This window comes from Chiloscyllium plagiosum, unplaced genomic scaffold, assembly GCF_037043375.1.
Source record: "Chiloscyllium plagiosum isolate Xiang-an unplaced genomic scaffold, Cpla_swu_hap1 HiC_scaffold_26, whole genome shotgun sequence".
Classification (NCBI taxonomy): domain Eukaryota; kingdom Metazoa; phylum Chordata; class Chondrichthyes; order Orectolobiformes; family Hemiscylliidae; genus Chiloscyllium; species Chiloscyllium plagiosum.
In genome coordinates, this window is record NW_028270164.1 from 14,248,166 (window position 1) to 14,274,740 (window position 26,575).

General features: G+C 44.0%; 1 protein-coding gene across 2 annotated transcripts in view; it reads left to right on the forward strand.

The window, feature by feature from the left end:
* Nucleotides 1–220: 220 nt before the first annotated feature.
* Nucleotides 221–26,575, forward strand: part of LOC122562928 (CMRF35-like molecule 7) — a 56,831-nt gene continuing 30,476 nt past the window's right edge. Inside the window, exons 1-2 of one of the 2 annotated variants that reach the window (XM_043716229.2) lie at nucleotides 221–407; nucleotides 17,662–17,991. In XM_043716229.2, coding sequence (XP_043572164.2) covers nucleotides 257–407; nucleotides 17,662–17,991 — 481 coding nt within the window. In that variant the 5' untranslated portion in view covers nucleotides 221–256. The remainder of the gene's footprint in view (nucleotides 408–17,661; nucleotides 17,992–26,575) is intronic. The other variant, XM_087973495.1, reaches the window with a different exon arrangement.

Genomic DNA, 26,575 nt, shown 5'->3' on the forward strand with positions numbered 1-26,575 from the left:
GTGTGCCTTTTAACTTTACCTTCCAAGCATACTGAGATGTAACAGTGATTCAGATTATGCAGGCACTGGATGTGATTGGATCTGTGAAACACGGGCGACAGATGTAACTGAGCAAATATTAGAATATCACCTGATACGACAAAGTCTGAAACCACTAAAAACATAACATGACATTTGCAGCAGTACCTTGTGTAACAGATAACCTTGCAAAGGCTTTTGCGCAACCTATGGCAAACATTTCATTATTGCTAAGTCCATGAATTCTGTCTATCAGATAGGAAGGAGATTACAGTTTCTGATTAAAACCAGACCGCACATAGGGCATTCTGTCCACAATATTGGCCAGACCTTTTCAATCATGAAAATAATTGAATTTATTGTCATCCTAATTGCAGTTTCATTATCAGGTAAGCAAACAAATAGACTGAATCCAAATTGGAGATGTTACTTTATTAAATTTCTGTTTTAAATGCTATTTGGATTTGACAGAACATGTAATGTGTTATTGCCTGTAGCTAAATAGTAATGTGTGCATAAATCTTGATGCTTTCTATAAAGTTTGATTTTCACAATACAGGAAGATATTCAGTAGATGGGAGAATATCATGCATATTAACAATTTGTTGTAGAAATGACAGTAATATTGGAACATTAGTGATTAAGATGTAATGAGAGTTCTCACTCAGAATATTGGGTTAATACAATTGTTAAAATAACTTTGAGAATGTGGTCAGCATTTACCAATTGCAAGTCAAAGACTCATTTCACAGAATTGTCACAGTGCAGATGGGGGCTTTTTTCTGGCTTTCTCGCCAAGGAGTTTATGGTCTATTATCTGTCAGCTTTATTCAGCATGTCACTTAGTTTTTCTGTGAAAAATCTAATTAATGTGGTCATTACAAACTTTCTAAATCAACTACTGTTAAATCAAAAAGCCTTCTCATCTAATTTTTTAATGGTCTCTGCTTTCAAAGATTCTGCTGAATCTTCCCATTTCAGGAGGGATTGTAGGGGTTTTAAATGCAGCAGTTGATATGGTTCCATGGTATTTGACTGCTACGGGAGCAGGAAAATTTGGAATTTGGGTCAGGTTCTTGTTGCTCCAGCTTTTGCCACATGAGTGGAAAGCTCTGAGGGTCATCGGACCCAAAACATTAACTCTGATTTCTCTTCACAGATGCTGCTAGACCCGCTGAGCTTTTCCAGCAATTTCTGTTTTTGTTTGAGAGGAACATTGAAGTTTGTCAGGAGGGGCAGAGCATTGAGCAGATCCTGTACCCGACCCTTCAAAGCGGGCCATCTCAGACGAAGATGTGACTGGTAACATGAACACATCTTTCCCAGCATTTTCCAAGCCCATGACCTCCACTATTTTGGAGGACAAAGACAGCAAAAGCAGGGGAACACCACTACCTGTAAGTTCTTCTCCTAGCCACACATTATTCTGACTTGGAGCAGTATTGCTGTTCCTTCAATGCTTCTGGGTCAAAATCCTGGATGTTCCTTCCTAACTGCTCTGCATGTGTACCCCTGTAGACTGAGGCAGTTCAGGAAGGCAGCTCACCACCACTGTCTCAATAGCAATTAGGGATGGGTAAGCAATGTGCTCCAGCAAGCTATATCTGCATCCCATCAAAGGATAATATAAAGAACCTACTACCGATGCTGCAATGTATTATTTGAAGCAGAGCTGTTTTTCTGGAAGGTAGGGAAGAGAGTCATCTGTTGGCTAAGCTGCTGCAAGGAAAAGTGGGAAAGGAGATTACTCCTCAGATTTTATCTCCTGGGTCCAGGAATGTACTCTGCAGTTCAACAACAATGTCACAGTTTCCAGCCTTTCCTCCAATAAGATACCCCAATTGGGTTGATAGAGACACAACACCCAACTATTCTGTGTAGTGTTGCTGGCCCATGGAATTCCAATGGTATCAAAGATATCACTAACAGGCTTTTGTTACAATGGAGGAAAGAAACTACATATTTTCAGCCCCAGTGATCTGGTACACAACAAATAAATGAAACCATTGGCAGATTATTGATAAATACACAAGCATTTAGCAAATGACAATTAGCAATTTGATTTTAAATTGACCATATGCTTTAATAAAGTTCAAACGTGTGATGCTGGAAAAGAACAGCCGGTCAGGCAGCATCCGAGGAGCAAGAGAGTCAACATTTCGAGCATAAGCTCTTTAACAGGAAACTTGAAATGTCAACTCTCCTGCTCCTCGGATGCTGCTTGACCAGCTGCGCTTTTCCAGCACCACACTTACTGACTCTGACCTCCAGCATCTGCAGTCCTCACTTTCTCTGATATGCTTTAATAGCACAGTCAGAAACTATTACAGCCAACTTTCACACAAAAAAAATGTACTAATAAGGAGCCATTGTCCACAAAGGGCTATAGACATCTCTTTCCATTGGAGAGATAAAATTGGTTATGCATGGTTAGGGCTGAGGAGACTGAAGGAAGACAGAATTGAGATGTATAAAATTATTAGTGGCATTGATGTGGTGGACAGGAAGGAACTTCTCCCCTTGGTAGAAGACCTGGGGCATAAATTTAAGGCATGGAGCAGGAGGTTCAAAGGAAATGTGAGGAATCTTTTTTCACCTAGAGGGTAGCGGGAAGTGAGAACTCACAGCCTGTAAAGGTAGTGGAAACAAAACCCTCATATCATTTAAGAAGTATTTAGATATGCACTTGTGATGCCAAGGCATACAAGACTATGAGCTAAATGGAATAAGAATACTTTATGGCTTGTGCAGACCCAATGAGTTGAAGCAAATTCAGAAATTGCTGAAAAAACTCAGCAGGTATGGCAGCAGGTATGTAGAGAGAAATCAGAGTTAATGTTTTGGTTCTGGTGACACTGCTTCAGAATTGGAGTGGTTCTGAAGAAGGGTTACCAGACTTAAAATGTTGACTCTGCTTTCTCTCCACAGATGCTGCCAGACTTGCTGAGGTTTTCCAGCAAGTTCTGATTTTTTTTTCTCACTTTCAGCATCCACTGTTCTTTGGTGGTTTCTTATTTGATGGGCTGAAAGGTCTTTTTCTGTACTGTAAATCTCTACGACTCTACAAAGTCTTGAACTGCCACAGCCATTACAAGGATTGACAATGTACTGGACTGCATTCTATTCACATGGCCTACTGAGCTAACCTTCATTCCCCACTCATTGAAAACTAGAACTGAAGCTTCCACATGCACTACAACAAACTGCAGGGAAGAGAGCAGGACTCCATTCTGATCATAACTTTGACAGTACATTTTATTAAATTTGGCAACATCATAAATTTTGGATTCATCACCCAACTGTAGTGCCTCGAGAAAATTTCCTTGAGTCTGGCAAACCTCATAGTGATGATCCTCCTACAGTCATGATGCATAGGAAATTCAAGTCATTGTCAATGCATGGCCATTTGTCTGAGACAAGGTGGTACATGACCTCTTGTTTCCATAACTCTTCTTGTAACTGTTGTGGTGTAAAGACAGATTATCAAACTAACTTAGTGAGCTGTTAGAGAGCAAGCTTCAAATAGTGCCTATGTTAGTGGTGGAAAATATGGATATTGAACCCAATGTTAGGGAAAGGCAAAGTCATTATAATCCCATGAGGCTGCTTTCAGGGGGAGACAACTAGTGGTGGGTTAACTTGAAGGTCCCCATGCCTCAGACAAGGGGAGAGGTTGAAGAAGGATAGTCCTTCATGATAACTTGAACCAGTGACAGGTATGAACCCACACTATCTGAAGTACTCTGCACTGAAAACCAACTATCCAGTCAACTGATCTAACTGACCCATGCACGAAGCAAGTTATCCCTTCCGTAGTATGGGGAGATTTCAAAACTAGGAAAGAGGAGAAAGATTTTAAAAAGACTTGAGAGACATTTTTTTTTACACTGAGGGTGTATTGCACGTGGAATGAACTTCCTGAGAAAGTGGTGGATATGGGTACAATTACAACTTTTAAAAGACATTTGGATAAATGTTTGAAAAGGAAAGGCTTGGAGGGATATGGGCCATGAGCAGACAGGTGGGATTAGTTTATGGACTGGTTGGACCAAAGGGTCTGTTTCTGTGCTGTGTGACTCTATGACTCAAGGTCTCCATAATGTCAAGCTTGTTGTGTTACATACCCTTTGAGCAACTAATGACAATTCCATCAGCTTCCTATCAGTCCGTAGAGTGCACAGAGGTCTTGAGGAAGTTAACAAGTGAACTACTTGTGGAATACACTCAGCCTTTGTCCTGCATTGGCGGCCACTCTGTCGAAGTGGATTGTATCGCTCCATTCTAATCAGTTGGATCACACATAGCTGAGTTTGTCAATAAATATGTAAGTTAGCTCGCTGAGCTTGAATGTTTGTTTTCAGATGGGGATGGGTATATGAATAGGAAGGGTTTGGAGGGATATGGGCCGGGTGCTGGCAGGTGGGACTAGATTGGGTTGGGATATCTGGTCGGCATGGACGAGTTGGACCGAAGGGTCTGTTTCCATGCTGTACATCTCTATGACTCAATGACTATGTTTCGTCACCATACTGGGTAACATCATCAGTGAGAGCCTCTGGTGAAGCACTGGTGATATGTCCTGCCTCTCTATTTATAGGTCTTGGTTTCTTAAGATGGGTGATGTCATTTCCAATTCTCATTTTCAAGGGAAGGTAGATAGGGTTAAAATTGATGTGTTTATTGATGGAGTTCTGGTTAGAATGCCATGCCTCTAAGAATTCACGTGCGTGTCAGCACCCATCTTAAGAAACCAAGACCTATAAACAGAGAGGTGGGACATATCACCATAGTTTCACCGGAGTCTCACAGACAGAGTGCAGGAAATCCTCAAGGACGAAGGTGAAGAGCCAGAGGTGGTGATACATGTCGGCACAAATGACGTCGGCAAGAAGAGGAGGAACATACCACAGCGGGACTTCGGAGAACTAGGAAGAAGGCTGAAAAGCAGGACGTCCATGGTGGTTATCTCCGGTTTGCCTCCAGCTCCTCAGGCTGGTGAGGCCAGAAACAGGGAGATAATGGACTTGAACTTGTGGCTGGGGAGCTGGTGCAGGAAGCAAGGATTTAAATTCTTGGATCACTGGGGTATGTTTTGTGGTAAGCATAAATTATACAAGAGAGACGGTTTGCACCTTAATAGGTTAGGGACCAGCATTCTGGCAGGCAGGTTTGCTACTGCAACACAGCTACGTTTAAACTAAGTAGCGGGGGAGGGGAGGGGACAAACTGGATATTTAAGAAGGAAATTGAAGGGAAAGTTAGAACAAGGGAAGTCAAGAAAGACAACGGTATCAATGAGGCAGAAAACTCAGAAAGGGATCATGCTGTAAGGTTGAGTGAAATAGGAGTTAATGGGAAGGGTGAGGGCAGTAACAAATTAAAAATACTATACATGAATGCACGAAGCATTAGAAATAAGATGGATGAGCTTGAGGCTCTTTTGGAAATTGGCAGATACGATATTGTGGGGATAACTGAGAAGTGGCTTCAAGTGGACAGGGCCTGGGAAATGAATATTCAAGGATACACGTGTTATCGTAAGGACAGACTGATGGGCAGAGGGGTTGGGGTGGCCAGGTTGGTAAGGGATGATATTCAGTCCCTTGCGTGGGGGGACCTAGAATCAGGGGATGTAGAGTCAGTTAGGATAGAGCTGAGAAATATGAAGGGTAAAAAGACCCTTTTGGGAGTTACCTAGAGGCCCCCAAAAAGTAGTCTGGATGTCGGATGTAAGTTGAATCAGGAGCTGAAATTGGCCTGTCGCAAAGATGTTACTACAGTTGTTATGGGGGATTTCAACATGCAGGTAGACTGGGAGAATCAGGATGGTATTGGACTTCAAGAAAGAGACTTTGTGGAGTGCCTCCGAGGTGGATTCTTGGAACAGCTGGTGCTGGAGCCGACCAGGGAGAAGGCAATTCTGGATCTGGTATTGTGCATCAGGGACCTCGAAGTGAAGGAGCCATTGGGATGTAATGACCATAATACAATAAGCTTCAATCTGCAATTTGAGAGGGAGAGAGTACAATCGGAAGTGACAATATTTGAATAAAGGGAACTATGGAGCTATGAGGGAGGAGCTGGCCAAAGTTCAATGGTGCAATACCTTAGCAGGGATGACAGTGGAGGAACAATGGCGAATATTTCTGTGTATAATGCAGAAGATGCAGGATCAGTTCATTCCAAAAAGGAAGAAAGAACCTAGGAGGAGGCATGGGTGGCCGTGGCTGACGAGGGAAGTTAAGAAACATATAAAGTTAAAAGAGAAAAAGTATAACATAGCAAAGATAAGTGGGAAAACGGAGGACTGGGAAGCTTTTAAAGAACAACAGAGGATTACTAAGAAGGAAATACACAGAGAAAAAAATGAGATATGAAGGTAAACTGGCCAATAATATAAAGGAGGATAGTAAAAGTTTTTTTAGGTATGTGAAAGGCAAAAAAATGGTTAAGACTAAAATTGGGCCCTTGAAGACAGAAACGGGAATATATTACGGGGAACAAAGAAATGGCAGAAGAATTGAATTGGTACTTCAGATCTGTGTTCACTGGGGAAGACACAAGTAATCTCCCTGAGGTAACAGTGGCTGAAGGACCTGAACTTAAGGGAATTTATATTTGCCATGAATTGGTTTTGGAGAGACTGTTGGGTATGAAGGTTGTTATGTCTCCGGGGCCTGATGGTCTACATCCCAGGGTACTGAAGGAGGTGGCTCGAGAAATCGTGGATGCGTTGGTGATTTTTTCTAGAGTTCGATAGATTCGGGATCAGTTCCTGCGGATTGGAGAGTGGCTAATGTTGTACCACTTTTTAAGAAAGGTGGGAGAGAGAAAGCAGGAAATTATAGACTAGTTAGTCTGACCTCAGAGGTGGGAAAGATGCTGGAGTCAGTTATAAAGGGTGAAATTACGACACATCTAAATAGTAGTAACAGGATAGGACAGAGTCAGCATGGATTTATGAAGGGGGAGTCATGCTTGACTAATCTTCTGGAATTTTTTGAGGATGTAACTCTGAAGATGGATGAGGGAGATCCAGTAGATGTAGTGTACCTGGACTTTCAGAAAGCTTTTGATAAAGTCCCACATAGGAGGTTAGTGAGCAAAATTAGGGCGCATGGTAATGGGGGCAAAGTACTAACTTGGACTGAAAGTTGGTTGGCTGATAGGAAACAAAGAGTAGTGATAAATGGCTCCCTTTCGGAATGGTAGGCAGTGACCAGTGAGGTACCACAGGGATCAGTACTGGGACCGCAGCTTTTTACAATATATGTTAATGGTATAGAAGATGGTATTAGTAATAACATTAGCAAATTTGCTGATGATACTAAGCTGGGTGGCAGGGTGAAATGCGAGGAGGATGTTAGGAGATTACAGGGTGACCTGGACAGGTTAGGTGAGTGGTCAGGTGCATGGCAGATGCAGTTTAATGTGGATAAATGTATGGTTATCCACTTTGGTGGCAAGAACAAGAAGGCAGATTACTACCTAACTGGAATCAATTTAGGTAAAGGGGCAGTACAAAGAAATCTGGTGTTCTTGTACACCAGTCAATGAAGGTAAGCATGCAGGTACAGCAGGTAGTGAAGAAGGCTAATAGCATGCTGGCCTTCATAACAAGAGGGATTGAGTATAGAAGCAAAGAGGTTCTTCTGCAGCCGTACAGGGCCCTGGTGAGACCACACCTGGAGTACTGTGTGCAGTTCTGGTCTCCAAATTTGAGGAAAGACATTCTGGCTATTGAGGGAGTGCAGCGTAGGTTCACGAGGTCAATTCCTGGAATGGCGGGACTACCTTACGCTGAAAGACTGGAGCGACCGGGCTTGTATACCCTTTTGAAGATTGAGAGGGGATATGATTGAGACATATAAGATTATTAAAGAATTGGACACTCAGAGGCAGGAAACATGTTTCAGCTGATGGGTGAGTGCCGAATGGTCTACCCCTTAAAAATACGGGGTAGACCATTTAGGACAGAGATGAGGAGAAACTTCTTCACCCAGAGAGTGGTGGCTGTGTGGAATGCTCTGCCCCGGAGGGCAGTGGAGGCCCAGTCTCTGGATTCATTTAAGAAAGATTTGGATAGAGCTCTCAAGGAGAGTGGAATCAAGGAGATAAGGCAGGAACAGGATACTGATTAAGGATGATCAGCCATGATCATATTGAACGGTGGTGCAGGCTCGAAGGGCAGAATGGCCGACTCCTGCACCTATTGTCTATTGTCTATTGATGTTACCTAGTATGGTGATGAAACATCTGAACACAAACCTTCAAGCTTATTGAGCTAAATTACGTACTTATCATCAACCTTCTCATAAAATGCTGAGTTTGTCAGTGTTAGGGAGGTGGTCAGCACCTTCCTATTGGCGATGCTCCATATGTGGTGCAAATGTTAACCTACTGTTCATTAACACAAACATGAATGTTTCTGAGATGCAGCTTTAGGTATCATAAAAGTGTTGTGAATAAACATTCCCAATGTATGACGAAGAGAAGAGAGACTTATTTCTGACCTTCAGACAGAGACAGGATCATTGGTCAGGATGGTTGGGCCATATATGCTTTCTTGGCAATTCCTCTGGAGTGGGGAAGATGATTGACACAGAGTCCAAGAATAAGAAGAGAGAGAGAGAGATAGAGAGAAAGGAAGAAACAGGGGAGAGAAAGACAGAGGGAACCTGAAAGCAGCAGCATTGTACTAGCAAGATGTACAATAATTCGCCTCTAATTAGCATAACAATTTTCTTTTGTCAAAATTGATTCTGGCCATCGGACAAATTTTCTTTTGTCTATCACTGACTTGTGTTTCCCAAGGAGCACGTGGTACTATATTTTCTGTAATGCTGCCCTGATGCCAAGTTCAGCACCCTGGCTATTCAGCTCTTGTGCTGATGTCTCGGTCTGGGTGTCACAAAGACAGGAGCTGCACATTTATATGGCATTGTAGGCACTCTTGTTACAGCTAACTTGTGAATGCTTTGCAATTTTTATATATATATATATATATATATATATATATAAATTTAACCCCCACACTACCGCCTAACTGCGGTAGTGCTTATTTTTTCCCCAGCACCCATGGTGTGTGTGCGCAGGTGTGAGACACAGTGAGAGACACAAGGTGCACAAATCTTTATTCAACTTCTACCACCAGGAAGAAAGGAAACACCCGAGTGGCCAGTAACAAGCAGGGCCCTTTACATCGAAGGGCAATGCTGTGTGATCAAACAGTGAAGGGAAGGGCAGGGACTAAATCAAAATAGAGTTGGAGGGGGAAATAATGCACTCCACTCTCTGCGGCGCCCACCTCTCCCTGAACAACTCCAGGGTGTTGGTGGACACCGCGTGCTCCTTCACCAAGGACACCCGGGCTCTAACGTAACCGCGGAAGAGGGGCAGGCAGTCGGCCCTAACGACCCCCTCCACGGCCCGCTGCCTGGACCTGTTTATGGCCAGTTTGGCCAGGCCCAGGAGCAGATCCACGAGGAGGTCTTCAGACCTGCCCTCCCTCCTCTGTACCGGGTGCCCGAAGATCAGGAGCATGGGCCTGAAGTGCAACCAAAAGCAGAGGAGGAGGTTTTTGAGAAAATCAAAAAGGGAGTGCAAACGCCCACACCCAATATACACGTGATCCACGGACTCCACAGAACAAGCAGTTGTGCTGAGAGTCCTTGAACCACCGCAATCTACGGTTGCAGGGGACCGCTGCATGCAGCACCCTCCACCCCAGATCCCCGAGAGAAAGGGGGAGGACTCCCGCATAGAGAGCCCTCCACTGGGGATCCCCACCGCCCGGTGGCAAATGGGTATGCCAAGGCGTGTCCGGACGGTGGATGAGGGAGAAGAGGTGGACGGTGTGCAGCAGCAATCTATATCGGGCCCGCCTTTTTACATCCTTAAAAGGGACAAAATGAAAATTCCGGAGACGGCTCAGGTTGTGGGGCACAGGCTCCCGCGGGAAGTACGGGACCTTGGGGCCAATGTGAAATTCCGTCCGGGCTGGGGTGAGCGCGGACGGGATCCCACCGCACACCTGAGCGTCCTCCAACGGGTGCACTACGTCGGGTCCGAGCACCACCGTTTTAAGGCGTCGGATGGCGGTGGCCACGTACCGGACGTCTACCACTGCGCTTTCCAATTTTATCATGGAAAGGGCCAATGAGTTGAAGAATTTACATGAAATTGGATGTTGATTTGATGGATTTTTGTCAAGGAAGAGTTGGGCCAGTTTCTGGTCCATAGGAAATAATAGCTTCTGTACAGACCAATTAGTCCAGGGTAGTCCCTAGCCTGGATTTGATCAGTAAGAGGGCTTGCAGATCAATTATGGTTTTGAGTGTAAAGTAGGAAGTATAAATTGTAAAATTTATGTAATCCCAATGATTTATTTATTTTTATTATTCATTGGGCATTCTACACCATTCCCAGTTATTAATATAGATAGTAAATTATTGAGATCCAAGGACAGATGCTTGTGACACTCCATTAATTAAATCTTTCCAACCTGAAAAAGACTCCTTAATCCTGACTCTCTGCCTTCTGTGTGTTCACCTATCCTCAGTCTATGCTAATACAATATCCCAAGTACCATGTGCTCCCATCATGTGCAATAACCTTTTATGTGGCATCTTTCAGAATGCCTTCTCGATATCCAAATACACTACATCTACTTTCATCGACATCCTCAAAGAACTCTAGCAAATTTGTCAAATGTAGGCTCCCTTTCACAGAATCATGTTAGCTCTGATTAACTGCATTCAATCTTTCTAAAGGTCCTGTTACTGGACAAGACACTGACTGAGGCTCTGCCAAACATAAAACTTAGATCCCCATAATTGTCTCATCCACAGTCACACCCTTCTATCCATGATCACAGACTATATTTGATGTAATTAATCTAACCCTCTCTGTTGTGTTGCAGCATTCATATCTCAGTTCATTGACTCTGAACCAAAGGCCTTGAGCAGCCAACATTTATTGCAGGTAACACCAAGGTGCACCAAAGCCCACCAGTTCCCATATACTACAGCTGCAATACATAAATAGAATAGTTTTGACTGAATAGGTTAACTAATATGAAGGTTAATCCTCAACCTAGAGGGACAGCCTGACGAGAAGACCACCAAAATGTAGACTAAAACGTCAACATGTGTTTAAAACATCTGCAGTCTCCGCTAATAAAACAGAAGATTCTAGAAATGCTCATTAGGTCTGACAGCTTTGGGAAGAGAAGCAGGAATGCTTCCCATTTGGATTTTTAAAAAAAAAATTCCTGAAGTGGGAACTCCACTTCTCTTCTAAAGAAGTTGCCCTAATTTTACTTCAGCATACCAGAATCCACAATATCCTCTTTTCAAGAAGTTAGTATTAGTTAGCATTATTTCCGAGCAGCAGAACACTATAGAATATGCAAATTAAGGCATTTCACATTAAAACCCTTAGAAGAATTCTCCTGCGACATTCACACTCATGGCCATGCTCACTCATGATGAAAGTTGTGTGTTGGATTATTGCATATCATTTATTTGTTGCAGTGGTTGGTACTCACCATGAACAGAAAGGCAAGTGAAATATGTAAGATATTTTGATTTAAAGAAACTGATTAGAGGCTGAGAAAGACTCCCCACGAGCCTCCAGCTGGAAGAAAGGAAAGCGGAAAGTTAGGTTGCCACTTAAACTGCTCTCAGAAACTGGCTCAAAATCTCGAAGAGGTAGCTGTGAGTGAGAAGTCAGTTGTAAGTAATTTTATTTTTTCTAGAATGTGGGCTGGTCATGCATGTTGTGAGAACCACAAATGAGCTGAAGTCATTATAGTTCAACATCTAAAAACAGGTCATAGTCAGTGGCCTGTAGATAATGCTTTTTGCCCTGAGCTTAAACCATTGCGCAAAGGAAATACTTAAATGAAAAGTTGTTCTTTCTCTTCTCTATTTACTCTGATTTTCCATGACGCAACTAAGATTAGATTTTTTTTTAAATGTATAACTCACTGAAAAGAATAGTGAGGGGAACCAACATTTTGAAGAGGGGGCAGACCCAGGCTACTTGTTATCAAATGGAATTTTAAAAAAGTCAATGACCTTTGTGGCCTGTTTAAAGTTCTGATTCATGGTCAGGAAATGGTCTGCCCGGAATTCAATACAAACATTTTGCAAGGTTAACAACAAACACTCTGCAAACAAATGATTTATAAAATCAGCTTTTGTATACAGTATACACACAAATTGTTTGAAATGCTTATTAACTTGTAGAGGTGGGAAATGAGTTGTCATTTATAAGAGCATGTTAGAACACCCTTTACCCACAGAACCTGCTTTATTGTTTTCAAAATTAGAGTTTGTGTTTTATTAATTGTGCTTTTTGATAGGTCATGAGTGACAGACTTACAAAGTGGACTATAAGTTGCTTAGTGGGGAGGAAGTGATAATGCAGTTCTGATGAAGGGTTAATTGACTTGAAAGGTTAATTCTGTTTCTCTCCATAGGTGCTGCCAAATCTGCTGAGTTTCTCCAGCAATTTGTTTTTGTTTCAGTTTTTTTTATTGGTTACAGTGTGACACTGTTACTTCAATGATTTGGATATCAGATCAGTCAGTCGTTTAGAGTGGGATGCAGAATGTAGGATGTACTGAAATGGTAAATTCATAAAGTGGAGTTGATACCTCAAAGCTAGTTGGAAACAATTTGTCTGTCTATTGGTTGAAGATGTCTACGGTCCTTTGTTGACTATAGTTATTTACCAGATATCAGAATGCAAGAATTACCTTTACTCATGCTGCCAATATGTTTACGTCTAGCTCCTCATTCAATAGGAAAGGGTTATGGAGATAGGAGATCCTTGGTGGATTGCCCATGGCAATATCTTGACAAAATCAGATTCTACCTGCTGGGTCTGATTGTTGTCAGCGAAGATCAAAAATTAACAGTTCCTACACTTCCATGCCAATATGATCCAAGCAATCAGCACCTGCTTCTCTTACTGGGTAAATGGTTGTTCCCTTTCTAAATTTAGAAACTTGTCCCAGTCCTTCACTTTCATGTCTCCAATGTTTCACTTTTAAAATTACCAAGCAACTACTTGTACAGTGCTTGCTAATAATTTGTAAGATACTTCTTTGAGATGATAGAATCCCGACACTATGGAAACAGGCCATTGGGTCCAACAAGTCTACATGAGCCTTCCAAAGAGTAACCCACCCAGACCATTCCCCGAAATTTACTCCTGACTAATACACCTAACCTACACATCCCTGAAAACTACAAGCAATTTAGCATGGTCAATTCACCTAACCTGTACATCTTTGGATTGTGGGAAGAAATCGGAGCACCCGGAGGAAACCCGTGCACGCAGAAAGAGAATGTGTAAACTCCACACAGTCACCCGAGGCTGAAATCGAACCCAGGTCTTTGGACTTGAGGCAGTAGTGCGAACCACTGAGCCACCATGCCAACCTTTGCCACTGTGCTGTTCTTATGATTGAAGGGTCTCACAGCTTGGGCAACAAGTGATCGGTAAGCTCACATGAATAATAATGTTCATGAAGCTTGCTGTTAATTGTCCATTAAGTTCAGCAAGGCAGTCATGCATATCACTGCTATGTATATGACAAACACATTTTTCCCTATTTAAAGTGGCATGATGTAGCAAATAGCTGTCAAATAATGGGTAGAATCCTTTGTTTCCTATTGTCAGTGTACAGTTATCCATTAGAATCATAGAATCCATACAGTATGGGAGCAGGCCATTCAGCCCATCAAGTCTGCACTGATCCTTTGTCAAGAATCCCACCCAGACCCATTTCCCCTACCCGTTCCTGTGGCCATGCATTTCCCATAGCTAACCTACCTAACCTGCACATCCCTGAACACTATGGGCCATTTAACATTACCAATCCACCTAACCTGACATCTTTGGATTATGGGAGGAAACGATCAACTAAGTAGTGAGGATTGCAGATGTTGGAGATCAGAGTCAAAAACTGGCACCAGAAAAGCACAACAGGTCAGGCAACAGCTGACAAGCAGGAGTCGATGTTCTCCTGATGAAGAGCTCATGCTTGTATCGTCAACTCTCCTGCTCTGCAGATGCTACCTGATCTGCTATGCTTTTCCAGCACCACACTTTTTGACTGTGGGAGGAAACCAAAGCATGTGGAGGAAACCCACACAGAGAGACACAGGCCTCCTCTCCATTGGGGAGAGAGGCCGCCTACTTGCAGAACGTTTCAGAGAACACCTCTGGGATACCTGCACCAACCAACCCAAGCGCCCTGTGGTTCAACACTTGAACTCACCCTCCGCCAAGGACATGCAGGTCCTTGGCCTCCATCACCAGACCATGGCAACACGACACCTGGAGGAAGAGCGCCTCATCTTCCACCTAAGAACCTCCAACCACAAGGGATGAATGCAGATTTCTCCAGCTTCATTTCCTCTCCCCTCACCCTCAAACTCAGCACCACCTTCTTGACCTGCAATCTTCTGCCCAACCTCTCCGCCCCCACTCCGGCCTATCACCTTAACCTCCTACCACCTATCACACTCCCAACATCCCTCCCAAGTCCCTCCTCCCTACCTTTTATCTTAGTCTGCTTGGCACACCTTCATTCCTGAAGGGCTTATGCCCGAAACATTGTTTCTCCTGCTGCTTGGATGCTGCCTGACCTGCTACGCTTTTCCAGCAACACATTTTTCAGCTCTGATCTCCAACATCTGCAGTCCTCAATTTCTCCCACAGGGAGAATATGCCAATACCCCACACAGTTGCCCAAAGGTGGAATCGTACCTGGATTCCTGATACTGCAAGGCAGCAGTGTTAGCCACTGAGCCACCATGCTACATTACTTGAATGAGATTCATCTATTGTATCATTCTGTTTCTATTTCTCATTGGCTTGACCTGTTTTTGGTTATTTCTCATTGCTGATCACAAATATGCCTGTATACTTCTTACCCTTTTTAGCTTTAATGAAGATGCCACAGCCAAAAATATTCAGCTGCCTTTTTTGTCCACATATGCTCATGAACTGATTGATTATTCCTAACATTTTCACGTGTCTATCATTTTTGGTGAACTTTTGTTTCCTCAAATGTTAACACTTTGCGTCACCTTTGCTGAGCCAATTTCATACCATTCAAGATTAAAGTGGTGCTGGAAAAGCACAGCACGTCAAGGCAGCATCAGAGGAGCAGGAAACTTGACATTTTGGACAAAAGCCCTCCATCAGGGCTTTTGCCCGAAATGTCAATATTCCTCCTTCTTGGATGCTGCCTGACCCACTGTGCTTTTCCAGCACCATTCTAATCTCGACTCTAATCTCCAGCATCTGCAGTACCCATCTCCACCTTTTATACCACTCAGCAAATTACCACTTAAATAAAGGAATTACATATAAGATCAGTAAAGTTTATTCTGTCAGTTTAAGTTTTAGTTTACTTGTGCAACATGATAGATTCTTTATTGGCTAATTGCCTTGGACAGAATGTAGAGAGAGATGGGTTGGTATTGGTTAAAGGAATCCTGGCTCCTGCCTGATGGAATTGGTCCAAAGCCTAATGCCTTTTCTGTGACCTCATGTTTTTGGAGCAGGTCATTGATGAGGAGAGAGTCAGGAGGTTTGACCTCTCTACTGCAGAACACAGCCTGGCGAAGTGGTGGGTGGTTGGATCACTTTAGAAAATCAGGCAAGGTGGTGTTGGGTAAATATTTGAGACCAGCAAGAGCTATCATTCACTACTTCAACTGAAAAACAACTTTTTCAAATCCCCTTTCTTTCATTACTTTGAGTGGGTTGCATCGTAAGACAACAAGACATAGGAGCAGAAGTAGACCATTCAGCCCATCGATTCAGCTCCACATTCAGTGAGATTGTGGCTGATCCTCAACTCCACATTCCTGCCCTTTCCCCCATAATCATTGATTCTATCACTGATTAAAAAGCTGCACATCTCAGCCTTGAATATACTTAATGATCCAGGCTCTACAGCAAAGAATTCCACAGATTCACAACTCTCAGAATAAGGTCCTCCTCATCTCAGAACTAAGTTGGCCACCTCTTACTGAGATTGTGCCTTTTGGTCCTGGAAGGGGGACAGTGCCTCTCCACATCTACCTTCAAGTACCCTAAGAACCTTGCATATATTTCAATAAAGTCATCTTTTAGCTTTCTAAACTCCACTGAGTATAACTGTGACCGACTCAGTTTCTCCCCCCCCCCCCCCCATAAGGCATCCCTTCTATGCTGGAGATCAACTTAATGCGCTTATCTGGATGACCTCCATTACCAGAATCTTTCAGATTAATCCCTTCAGGAAGAGGTGGATGCTGGTATAATTACAATGTTTAAAAGACACTTGGATAAGTACGTGAATAGGAAAAGTTGAGGGATATGAGCCAAGAGCAGGCAGATGGGACTAGTTTAGTTTGGGGATTATGGTTGGACCAAAGGATCTGTTTCCATGCTGTATGACACCATGACTTCATGATTCCTCAAAACCAAGGTAATTGTGTGACAATTGCATCACCTATTGAAAGTCTACAACTGCATGAGGGCCTTAGTGATGTCAAGTTTCTGGCAGTCTCCTAGACCATGCAGTTCAGACCCTGAAAGAAAATGAAGACCACCCACTTGTCAATGGGAGTTGAGACACCAGTGTCCTTTTAATCCAGCAGCCATCTTATCTGCTCAAAAGAAATGGCAATTAGTCCCATTGAATAACTCACATTCACTTTTCAAAACAAAATAGCCACTGAGTTAACTAGTGGGGCAAAGGTGTGTTAATTTTAAAATAATTTTGCTTCTAATTTTCTAAAGGAAAGAAAGGAGATCCTCTGCCTAAATATAACTAAATCAATAAGGCTTTCAAGCTGAACACTGCACAGAAGTAATGTGCAGTGAAACTTGCAAATGATGCATGTGAGTCTGGCTGTTCTTGTGTATCTCGAAACAATGCTCCAGTACAACCATTGTATTCATTTCCAGGTATTAAACAAACTGACCACTTACAAATTCAGCATGTAACCAGATCATTTCAGCCAGACCAGTCAGAGAATTTCCACCATGCCCATTTAATCACACAAGAGGTCTTGTCACACCCACCATAGGTCAGATTATAAAATGTTGTAAATCAATCTGCTAGGATATATTATGTTACACCTCAGTCACAGGTGAGACTTCCTTTATCCTCAGGTTCTGGGCACCACTTGTTATGGCAAGTGTTTAATACCTATCCCTAATTGCCCAGAGGGCAGTTAAGAGTTTTCCAGATCCACAGGAATATGGCTTTATAGTGGGCCAGACCAGGTAAGGATGACAGATTTTCTTCCCTGAAGGACATTAGTCAACCAAATTATTTTTCCAACAATGGAAATTAGACCCTTAATATCCAGATTCATTATTGAATGAACTTTCACCATCTGCCACAGAGGGTCCCTGGAACATGAACAGTTTCTAGATTAACAGTCCAGTGATAATACCACTAGGCTATTGGCTCCATATTAACTTGAATACAGATCTTCAACACAATGATAGGAACATCACCATTGTCCCACAAGATGCTCGAAACCACATACCAAATGGTTGAGACATTACACCAGCAGGTTTTTTTCAAATCTTAACACAGCCCATTTCTTTCTGCCCTGACAGGATCATACGGAGTTATGGCACCAAATGAAGTGAACGGAAGGTTAGGAAGCTCCATCACTATCAACTGCCAGTACAACATAGCAAGGAACAGAGATTCCGAGAAGTATTGGTGTAAGGGAAAGTGGAGATTTTCATGCACTATGTTGGCGTCCACTCAAAGAATGCAGCAGGAAAGACCCAGTAGACTGTTTATTATGGACAATCAAACCAATGGGGTATTTTCAGTAACAATGCAGCAATTATCGCTGGAAGATGCAGGATGGTATTGGTGTGGGATAATAAAGGAGGGCACTGATGAAATGGCTGATGTTAAATTGAATGTTCTCCAAGGTAAGCTGAGTAATTAATAAGAGACCATAGACCATAAGAGACAGGAGCAGAAGTTAGGCCATTCAGCCCATAGAGACTGCTCTGCCATTCAATCATGGCTAATAAGTTTCTCAAGCCCATTCTCCCACTTTCTCCCTGTAACCCTTGAACCCTTTGACACTCAAGAACCTATCTACTTCAGTCTTAAAACATGCTCAATGACCTGGTCTCCACAGCCTTCTGTGGCAATGAATTCCATAGCTTCACCACTCTGGCTGAAGTTTCTCCTTCTCTCCATTCTAAAAGGTCTTCCCTTTGCTCTAAGGCTCCAGCCCATTCATTGACCGTTTATTCACTTCAAGCACATTGTAAGAATTCCAATAACTGAACAATTCATTATTTCAGTTATCGGTTTAAACAGAAAAGGTTCTTACATTTGTTCAATTAAAAAAGGTTTAAAACAAGGATAGAGAATGCTGGAGAAACTCAGCAGGTCTGGTGGCATCTGTGAAGAGAGAAACAGATTCTTCAGAAAGTAAAGGTTCTTTGGACTTCAATTGTATATGCAAGCTAAAATCAATACCCCACACATTTGAATGATGGAGTGGAAAAATCAGATTAAAAGAGTGCTACATGATTAAAGAGCAGATACAGTCAGTAATTACGCAGAGAAAACCTTCCACAGAACTGAACTTTGAAAGATAAACAGGAAACACTGGTGCAGGAATACTGATGCACAAGAATAACAATGTGCATCAAGTTAGAGATGAGTTACAGCAGGAAACATTCAGCCCATCACAAGTACACTGGCTCTCTGAATGAGCAGTTTGTGTAATACCATTCCCTTGCAATCTTCCCACACATTCTTCCTTTCCAGTTAATAATCCAACTCCTTCCTAAAAACCTCAATTGAACCTGGATCCAATGCACTTTCAGGCATCCCATTCCTGTTCTTTCATGGTGTATAAATATTTGTGTCTATCCCCATTGCATTTCTCCCCCCCCCCCCCATTGACCTTAAATCAGTGGCCTGGCATTCTCACCACAAGTGGGACAGATTTTCCTTTATTTACTCTGGACAGTAATTTTGAACACATCTCTCAAATCTCCTGTCTCCACAGAAAAGTTGAGAGTTTAGCTCTATTTAAGTCCATAACTGAAGTTCATGCCTGAAGCCATTTATGACTTTCTGCACTCTGGTACTGCATTCACATAACTGTGGAATAAAGCATATTTATGGTTTGGTGTGGGAAGTGGAGTCAACTAAGCAATGCAATGTAATGTAATTGATGAAAGCTGTCAGAACTTGTGATGTGAAGTAACATATTCCAGACAGCAGCTGGTATCTGCACAAAGTCCAGAGACAAATAGAGGGAAGAATCATATGAAACAGTTTGAGAGAAGTTGGAAATTTGGTCAAATTCTCAAATACAGAGAAAGAACAAAAAAGCAAAAAAACTTTCAAACATACTCATCTGACTTGGCTTGGACATTGGAGAAAGTAAGAACTGCAGATGCTGGAGATTAGAGTCAGAGTGCAGTGCTGGAAAAGCACAGCAGGTCAGACAGCATCCGAGGTGCAGGTGAATCGGTGAAGGGCTTGGGTAACGTTGCTGTCTTGTGTGGACAGGGTAATGTAGACAGCCTTCAGTCCCCATGCTGAAGGTGATATTTCTTGTAAAGGAATAATCAGCTGATAGAGGTTCAATGAGCTGGCAGTTGTTGTGTTGCAAAGTTTTTAAAAGTACAAAATGTAAATAGAAAGTGATGACTAAGAAAAGCCAAAATGGAAACAGGGAAACAGATGTTAGGGAAGTTACTATGAGTAGGTCACATTTAGCTTTGACCTGCCATTTTGTGATTTCCACACGGTTCTTCTTTCCTCTCCCACTAATTTACCAGCTGCAGATTTGTGACTTTATTTTGGTTATAAGTGAAGCAAGAGATAGCCAAGATGGTTTAGTGTTCAAAGCAAGAGTAGTTCTGTAACTGTCCATGAGAAATGGGAACAGGAGTAGACCTTTCAGCCCCTGGAGTCTGTTCTGCCATTCAATAGGATTATGGCTAATCAGATATTCCTTAATCACTTTCCTATCTTTCTCCTACAACCCTTAATTCCCTCAAACCAAGAAATTCTCAACTTTAAGTGTACAGAAGTGCTCTGCTCCCACAGCTGTGGAAAGGAGTTTCCCCAATCCTAAGAGATTCCTCCTTATCTCAGGGGGAAGTTGATATCCCCTTATTCTGCAATGATTCATCTGGTCATAGACTCATGAGGGGAACATCTCAGCATTTACCCTGTCAAGTCCCTTAAGAATCCTATATATTTCAAGGAAGATTTCATCTCTTTCTAAAAGTAGTGAGGAGTGTCCCAAGCTGTTTAGCCTTTGCTCATAAGACAGTCCTTCCATACTAGAGGGTCACCCTAGTGAATCCTCAACTTCATTGAATGAATATCTTTCCTTCAATAAGGGAGGAAAACTGCTCTAGATATGGTCTCACCAGCACCTTGTACAATTGCACTAAGACTTCTCTACTCTTGTATTCCCCATAAATACTGTCTTCCTCGGTGAATTTTAAAAATTGTCAATTCTAGAAATCTGAAAAACAGGAAAGGCTGAAAATAGTCAGCTTCAGCAGCATCTGCAAAAAAGAAATAGTTAACTATTCAGATCTATGGCTTTAGAATTCTGATGGTCAACCTGAAATGAAAAAGGCCATTATCCCATCTCCTTACCTGTACACTGGCTATGGCCAACCAATTCCCTGAATTGAGATTCAGGATCTGTTTTAGAATTTTTTGGTTGCTTATTCCCTGCTTCCCTCACTATTGGCTAACAGCAGTTTTATGGTGTGCAGATGTAGAGTGAAAAACAAATCATAGTAAGACCTGCCAGACCCAGGGACAGTGCAGGTAGTAGACCCAAAAATAGTTAATTACCAAAGTCCTTTTTGGCACACAGTTCAAATGGAGTCTTCAAAATAGGAGTCCACTCCTGAAGGCAGCAAATGCACACCCCACAGGTGTGCAGTCTCCATGGAGTCCTGGCCCAGCCTTGGAAAACCAGGCCCACTCACTGGAATATAGTACATTGTACAGGTGCAGTTAACTCAGGGGTTTGGTCCACTCCTGAAGCAGAAGTCTTCTCCCAAACTCAAGACAGCAAGTGCTCACCTCCCAGTGCACAGGTGTTCAATCTTTAGAGGCCTGGTCTTAGGCCTCCCCACAGGAACAGCTCCTCTGGTAAAAATGTATGTCTTCCACAAGGGCTCAGTCCAAACTGGAAAAGCAGTGAGGATACATACAAAAAGACAGGAGTCCAAGGGCTAAGCCCTACCACAAAATTATCACTACTTTCTCCTTTGAGAAAAGGATAACAGGCTGTAACCAGCCAGTGAAACAATCCCCTAATGAGAACTGAGTTACACCTGAAACTGTGCATCAGGAGTTTGTCCTCACTAAAAAGGAATACCAGTTAAACTGGCAAAATAATTCAGCCAGTTCAGGAATCAAGGTTTCTCCCCTCCAAAAAAAACTGACTATAGCACCAGCCAGCACAGAGTCAGTCTCTGAAACTGAGGGGTCTCTGAATCTCCTGTTTATAATATTTTATTAACCAAGTTACAAAACAATTAAAAACTTACAGCTGTATACAACAGCAGTTTAAGGGAGAGCAAAGCCAGGCCCTGAACCCTACCACTCAGTTTACAGGGAGACGAGGACAAACCTCAAATCCCAGTTTCACATAAAAGACAATGACGTTTGTACATGAGAATACTGTTACATACAAAAGTGCTGACAATACAGACCCAGCAAGCCTGTCCCTCCCACTTTGACCACTCAGTCAGCCCACCCTACACCTTCCAGCTCAGTCCACCCCATGCCCTTTCTAGTTCAGTCCACCCTGACACCTTTTGACCACTAGGACAGCCTGCCCTGGTACCACCCAGTCAGGATGGCCTACCCACCTTCTGGCTTCACTAACCACCCTCAGCACCTTTTGACCACCTCTGGGGCAGCCCACCCCAGTACCTGCCTGGGGTGACAGTGCTGAGGATGGCTACTTGCCTTCTGGCTCTCGGTCTGCCCTTATGTACCATTGGGCTCTTACCCATGCACAATGCACCTCTGGCCAGTGGGCTATCCGGCACACCTTCCAGCCTCTCTAGGACAGCCCATCCCCTTCCCTGGGAAGACAGTGTGCAGGGTAGCCCACAAGCCTTCTGGATCTCAGCCTGCCCCTACGCAACTTCTGGTGCTTTGCTGCTCCAACACCTTTCAACCACCTCTAGGACAGCCTGTCCTGATTACCCTCTCAGGTTGATGCACCTAGAATGGCCTACCCACCATCTGGCTCAGGGAGACTGGCATCAGGGTGGCCTAGCCCTGGGTAGAGAGGACAGCCTACCAACCTGCAGTTTCACAGGATGGCCTACCCACCCTCCAGCTCTTGGGGTGACAGCTTTCATTACGACCCATGAGCCTCCCAGCTCACAGTAAGGCCTGCAAGACCCAGGGACACAAGACAGTGCAGGTGATAGACCCAGGAACCACCACAATACAGTTAATCCACAAGAACAAACCAGAGTCCTTTCTGGTACACAGTCCAAATTCTTCAAAGTATAGAGTCCATTCCCAGAAATGGAGTCCACTCCAGTTTTGAGGTGCATTGTCCAAAATGGAGTCCACTTCTGAAGGCAGCAAATGCACACCCCACAGCACAGGTGTTCAGTCTTCATGGAGTCCTGGCCCAGCCTTGGAAAACCAGGCCCACTCACAGGAACATAGTACAGGTGCAGTTAACTCAGGGGTTTGGTCCACTCCTGAAGGAAAGGTCTTCAGGAAGCTCTAGGATACAGCAAGTGCTCACCTCCCAGTACACACAGGTGTTCAATCTTCAGAGGCCCAGTCCCAGGGCTAGGCCACCCCACAGGAACAGCTCCTCTGGGGAAGTGCATGTCTTCCACAAGGGCTCAGTCCAAACACCAATAAAAAGAAGGCACATACAAAAAACTAGAGTCCAAGGGCTAAGCCCTACCACAAAGCTGGGTGGCAGGGTGAAATGTGATGAGGATGTTAGGAGATTACAGGGTGACCTGGACAAGTTAGGTGAGTGGGCAGATGCAGTTTAATGTGGATAAATGTATGGTTATCCACTTTGGTAGCAACAGGAAGGCAGACTACTACCTCAATGGAATCAATTTATGTAAAGGGGCAGTAGAGAGATCTGGGTGTTCTTGTACACCAGTCAATGAAGGCAAGCATGCAGGTACAGCAGGTAGTGAAAGTGGCTAATAGCATGCTGGCCTTCATAACAAGAGGAATGGAGTATAGAAGCAAAGAGGTGCTTCTGCAGCTGTACCGGGCCCTGGTGAGACCACATCTGGAGTACTGTGTGCAGTTCTGGTCTCCAAATTTGAGAAAAGACATTCCGGCTATTGAGGGAAAGCGTAGGTTCATGAGGTCAATTCCTGGAATGGCAGGATTACCTTACACTGAAAGACTGAAGCGACTGGGCTTGTATACCCTTGAGTTTCGAAGATTGAGAGGGGATCTGATTGAGACGTATAAGATTATGAAAGGATTGGACACTAACAGTAGGAAACATATTTCCACTGACGGGTGAGTGCCGAACCAGAGGGCACAGCTTAAAAATACGGGGTAGACCATTTAGGACAGAGCTCAGGAGAAACTTCACCTAGAGAGTGGTGGCTGTGTGGAATGCTCTGCCCCAGAGGGCAGTGGAGGCCCACTCTGGATTCATTTAAGAAGGAGTTGGATAGAGCTCTCAAAGATAGTGGAATCAAGGGTTATGGAGATAAGGCAGGAACAGGATACTGATTAGGAATGATCAGGCATGATCATATTGAATGGCGGTGCAGGCTCGAAGGGCTGAATGGCCTACTCCTGCACCTATTGTCTATGTCAAAATTAACTTGTCCTTTTCTCAAAGGAGAGAAAAGAGTAACAAAGGCTGTAACCAGCCAGTGAAACCACCACCGCCTAATGAGAACTGAATTACACTTGAAACATTATGTGCATCAGGAGTTTAACAATCAGCCCTCACTAAAAAGAATGCCAGTTACCTGGCTAATTCAGCCAGTCCAGGAACCAGGTTTTCCCCTCCCTAAAAAGGGAAGCAGAAACTAACAGTAACATACTGACTGTAGCCCAGCCAGCATAGAGTCAGTCCCCTAAACTGAGGGGACTCTGAATCTCCTGTTTATAATATTTTATTAAACAAATTAAAAACAGTTAACATTTACAGCTGTTTACCACAGCATTTTTACAAGGGAGAGCAGCAGCAAAGCCAGGCCCCAAACCCTACCATTCAACCAGTTTACAGGAATGGAGGACAAACCACAAATCCCAGTTTCAAATATAAAGAGACAGCAACAATGACCTTTATACATAAGACAATCCAGTTACATAAGTGCAGACAATACAGACCCAGCAAACCCCCATCCCTCCCACCTTCTGGCCACTCTTAGCCTACCCCTACATGCCTTCTGGCTCTCGATCCACCCTATGCCCCTTCCAGTTCTCAGCCTGCCCTAGTACCCACCCAGGGTGGGAGTGGTCAGGATGGCCTACCCACCTTCACTAACCACCCTCAGCACCTTTCAACCACCTCTGGGGCAGCCCACCCCAGTACCTGCCCAGGGTGACATGCTGAGGACAGCTACCCACCTTCTGGCTCTCGGTCTGTCCCTACATACCATTTGTCTCACCCACCCTGATGCACCACTGGCCTATCCTGGCACATCTTCCAGCCACCTCTAGGACAGCTCATCCTTCCCTGGGAAAACAACGTGCAAGGTAGCCCAGACGCCTTCTGGATCTCAGCCCACCCCTACACACCACCTGGTGCTTGGCTGCTCTGACATCTTTCGACCACCTCTAGGACAGCTCTTCCCAATTACCCCTTAGAACAGCTTACCCACCATCTGGCTCTTGGGACAACTGGCATCAGGGTGGCCTACCCACCCTCTGGCTTTCAGGACAGACTACCAACCTTCAGGTTCACAGAATGGCCTACCCACCCTTCAGCTCTCGGGGTGAGCTTTCCGGATGACCCATGAGCCTCCCAGCTCACAGTAAGGCCTGCCAGACCCAGGGACACAAGACAGTGCAGGTGATAGACCCAGGAACCACCACAATACAGTTAATTACCAAAAACAAAGAAAGCCCTTTCTGGTACACAGTCAAAATATCAAGTCCATTTCCAGGAAGAGTCCACTCTAATATACAATGTGCATTGCCAGAAATAGAGTCCATTGCTAAAACAGAGTCCACAACCAAGGGCAGAGTCCACTCCTGAAGGCAGCAAATGCACACCCCACAGGTGTGCAGTCCCCATGGAGTCCTAGCCCAGCCTTGGAAAGCCAGGCCCACTCTGGAACAGTACATTATACAGGTGCAGTTAACATACAGGTTTGGTCCACTCCCAAAGGAAAGGTGTTCTTGCAAACTCCAGGATACAGCAAGTGCCCTCCTCCCAGCACACACAGGTGTTCAATCTTCAGAGGCCCAGTCCCAGGCCTCCCCACAGGAATAGCTCCTCTGCTAGAGTGTCTTCCACAAGAGCTCAGTCCAAACACCAATAAAAAAGTGAAGACATACAAAAAAAGAAAGCTAGAGTCCAAGGGCTTATTATCCTTTTCTCAAAAAGAGTAAAAAGAGAAACATAAAGGCTGTAACCAGCCAGTGAAACAATCCCCTAATGAGAATTGAGCTACACCTGAAACACTATGTGCATCAGGAGTTTAACAAATCAGTCCTCACTAAAAGGAATGCCAGTAAACAAACTGGCTAAATAATTCAGCCAGCTCAGGAACCAGATTTCCACCCCAGAAAAAAGGAAGCCAAAACCAACAGTAACATACTGACTGTAGCCCAACCAACATAGAGTCAGTCCCCAAAACTCTGAATCTCCTGCTTATTTTTTATTTTTTTTTTATTTTATTAAACAAGTTACAAAACAGTTTACAAAAAACATTGACAGCTGTACACAAGACAGCAGTTTTACAAGGGAGGGGAGCAGCAAAGCTAGGCCCCGAACCCTACCGTTCAACCATTTTACAGGGAGAGGAGGACAAACCTCAAATCCCAGTTCCATGTGTGACAAGACAGTGACAATGACATTTATACATTAGACAATACCGTTACATACAAAAGTGCAGACAATACAGACCCAGCAAGCCCCCGCCCCTCCCACCTTCCGACCGCTCTAAGGCAGCCCGCCCCTACCCACCTTCTGGTTCTCGGTCCACCCCATGCCCCTTCCAGTTCTCGGTCCGCCCTGACACCTTTCGACCACCTCTAGGACAGCCCGCCCCAGTACCCGCCCAGGGTGACAGCAGTCAGGACGGCCTACCCACCTTCCGGCTTCACTAACCACCCTCAGCACCTTTCGACCACCTCTGGGGCAGCCCGCCCCGGTACCTGCCCGGGGTGACAGCGCCGAGGACGGCTACCCGCCTTCTGGCTCTCGGTCTGCCCCTAGGTACCATTGGGCTCTCACCCACCTCGTTGCACCTCCGACCAGTGGGCTATCCTGGCACACCTTTCGGCCACCTCTAGGACAGCCCGTCCCCTTCCCTG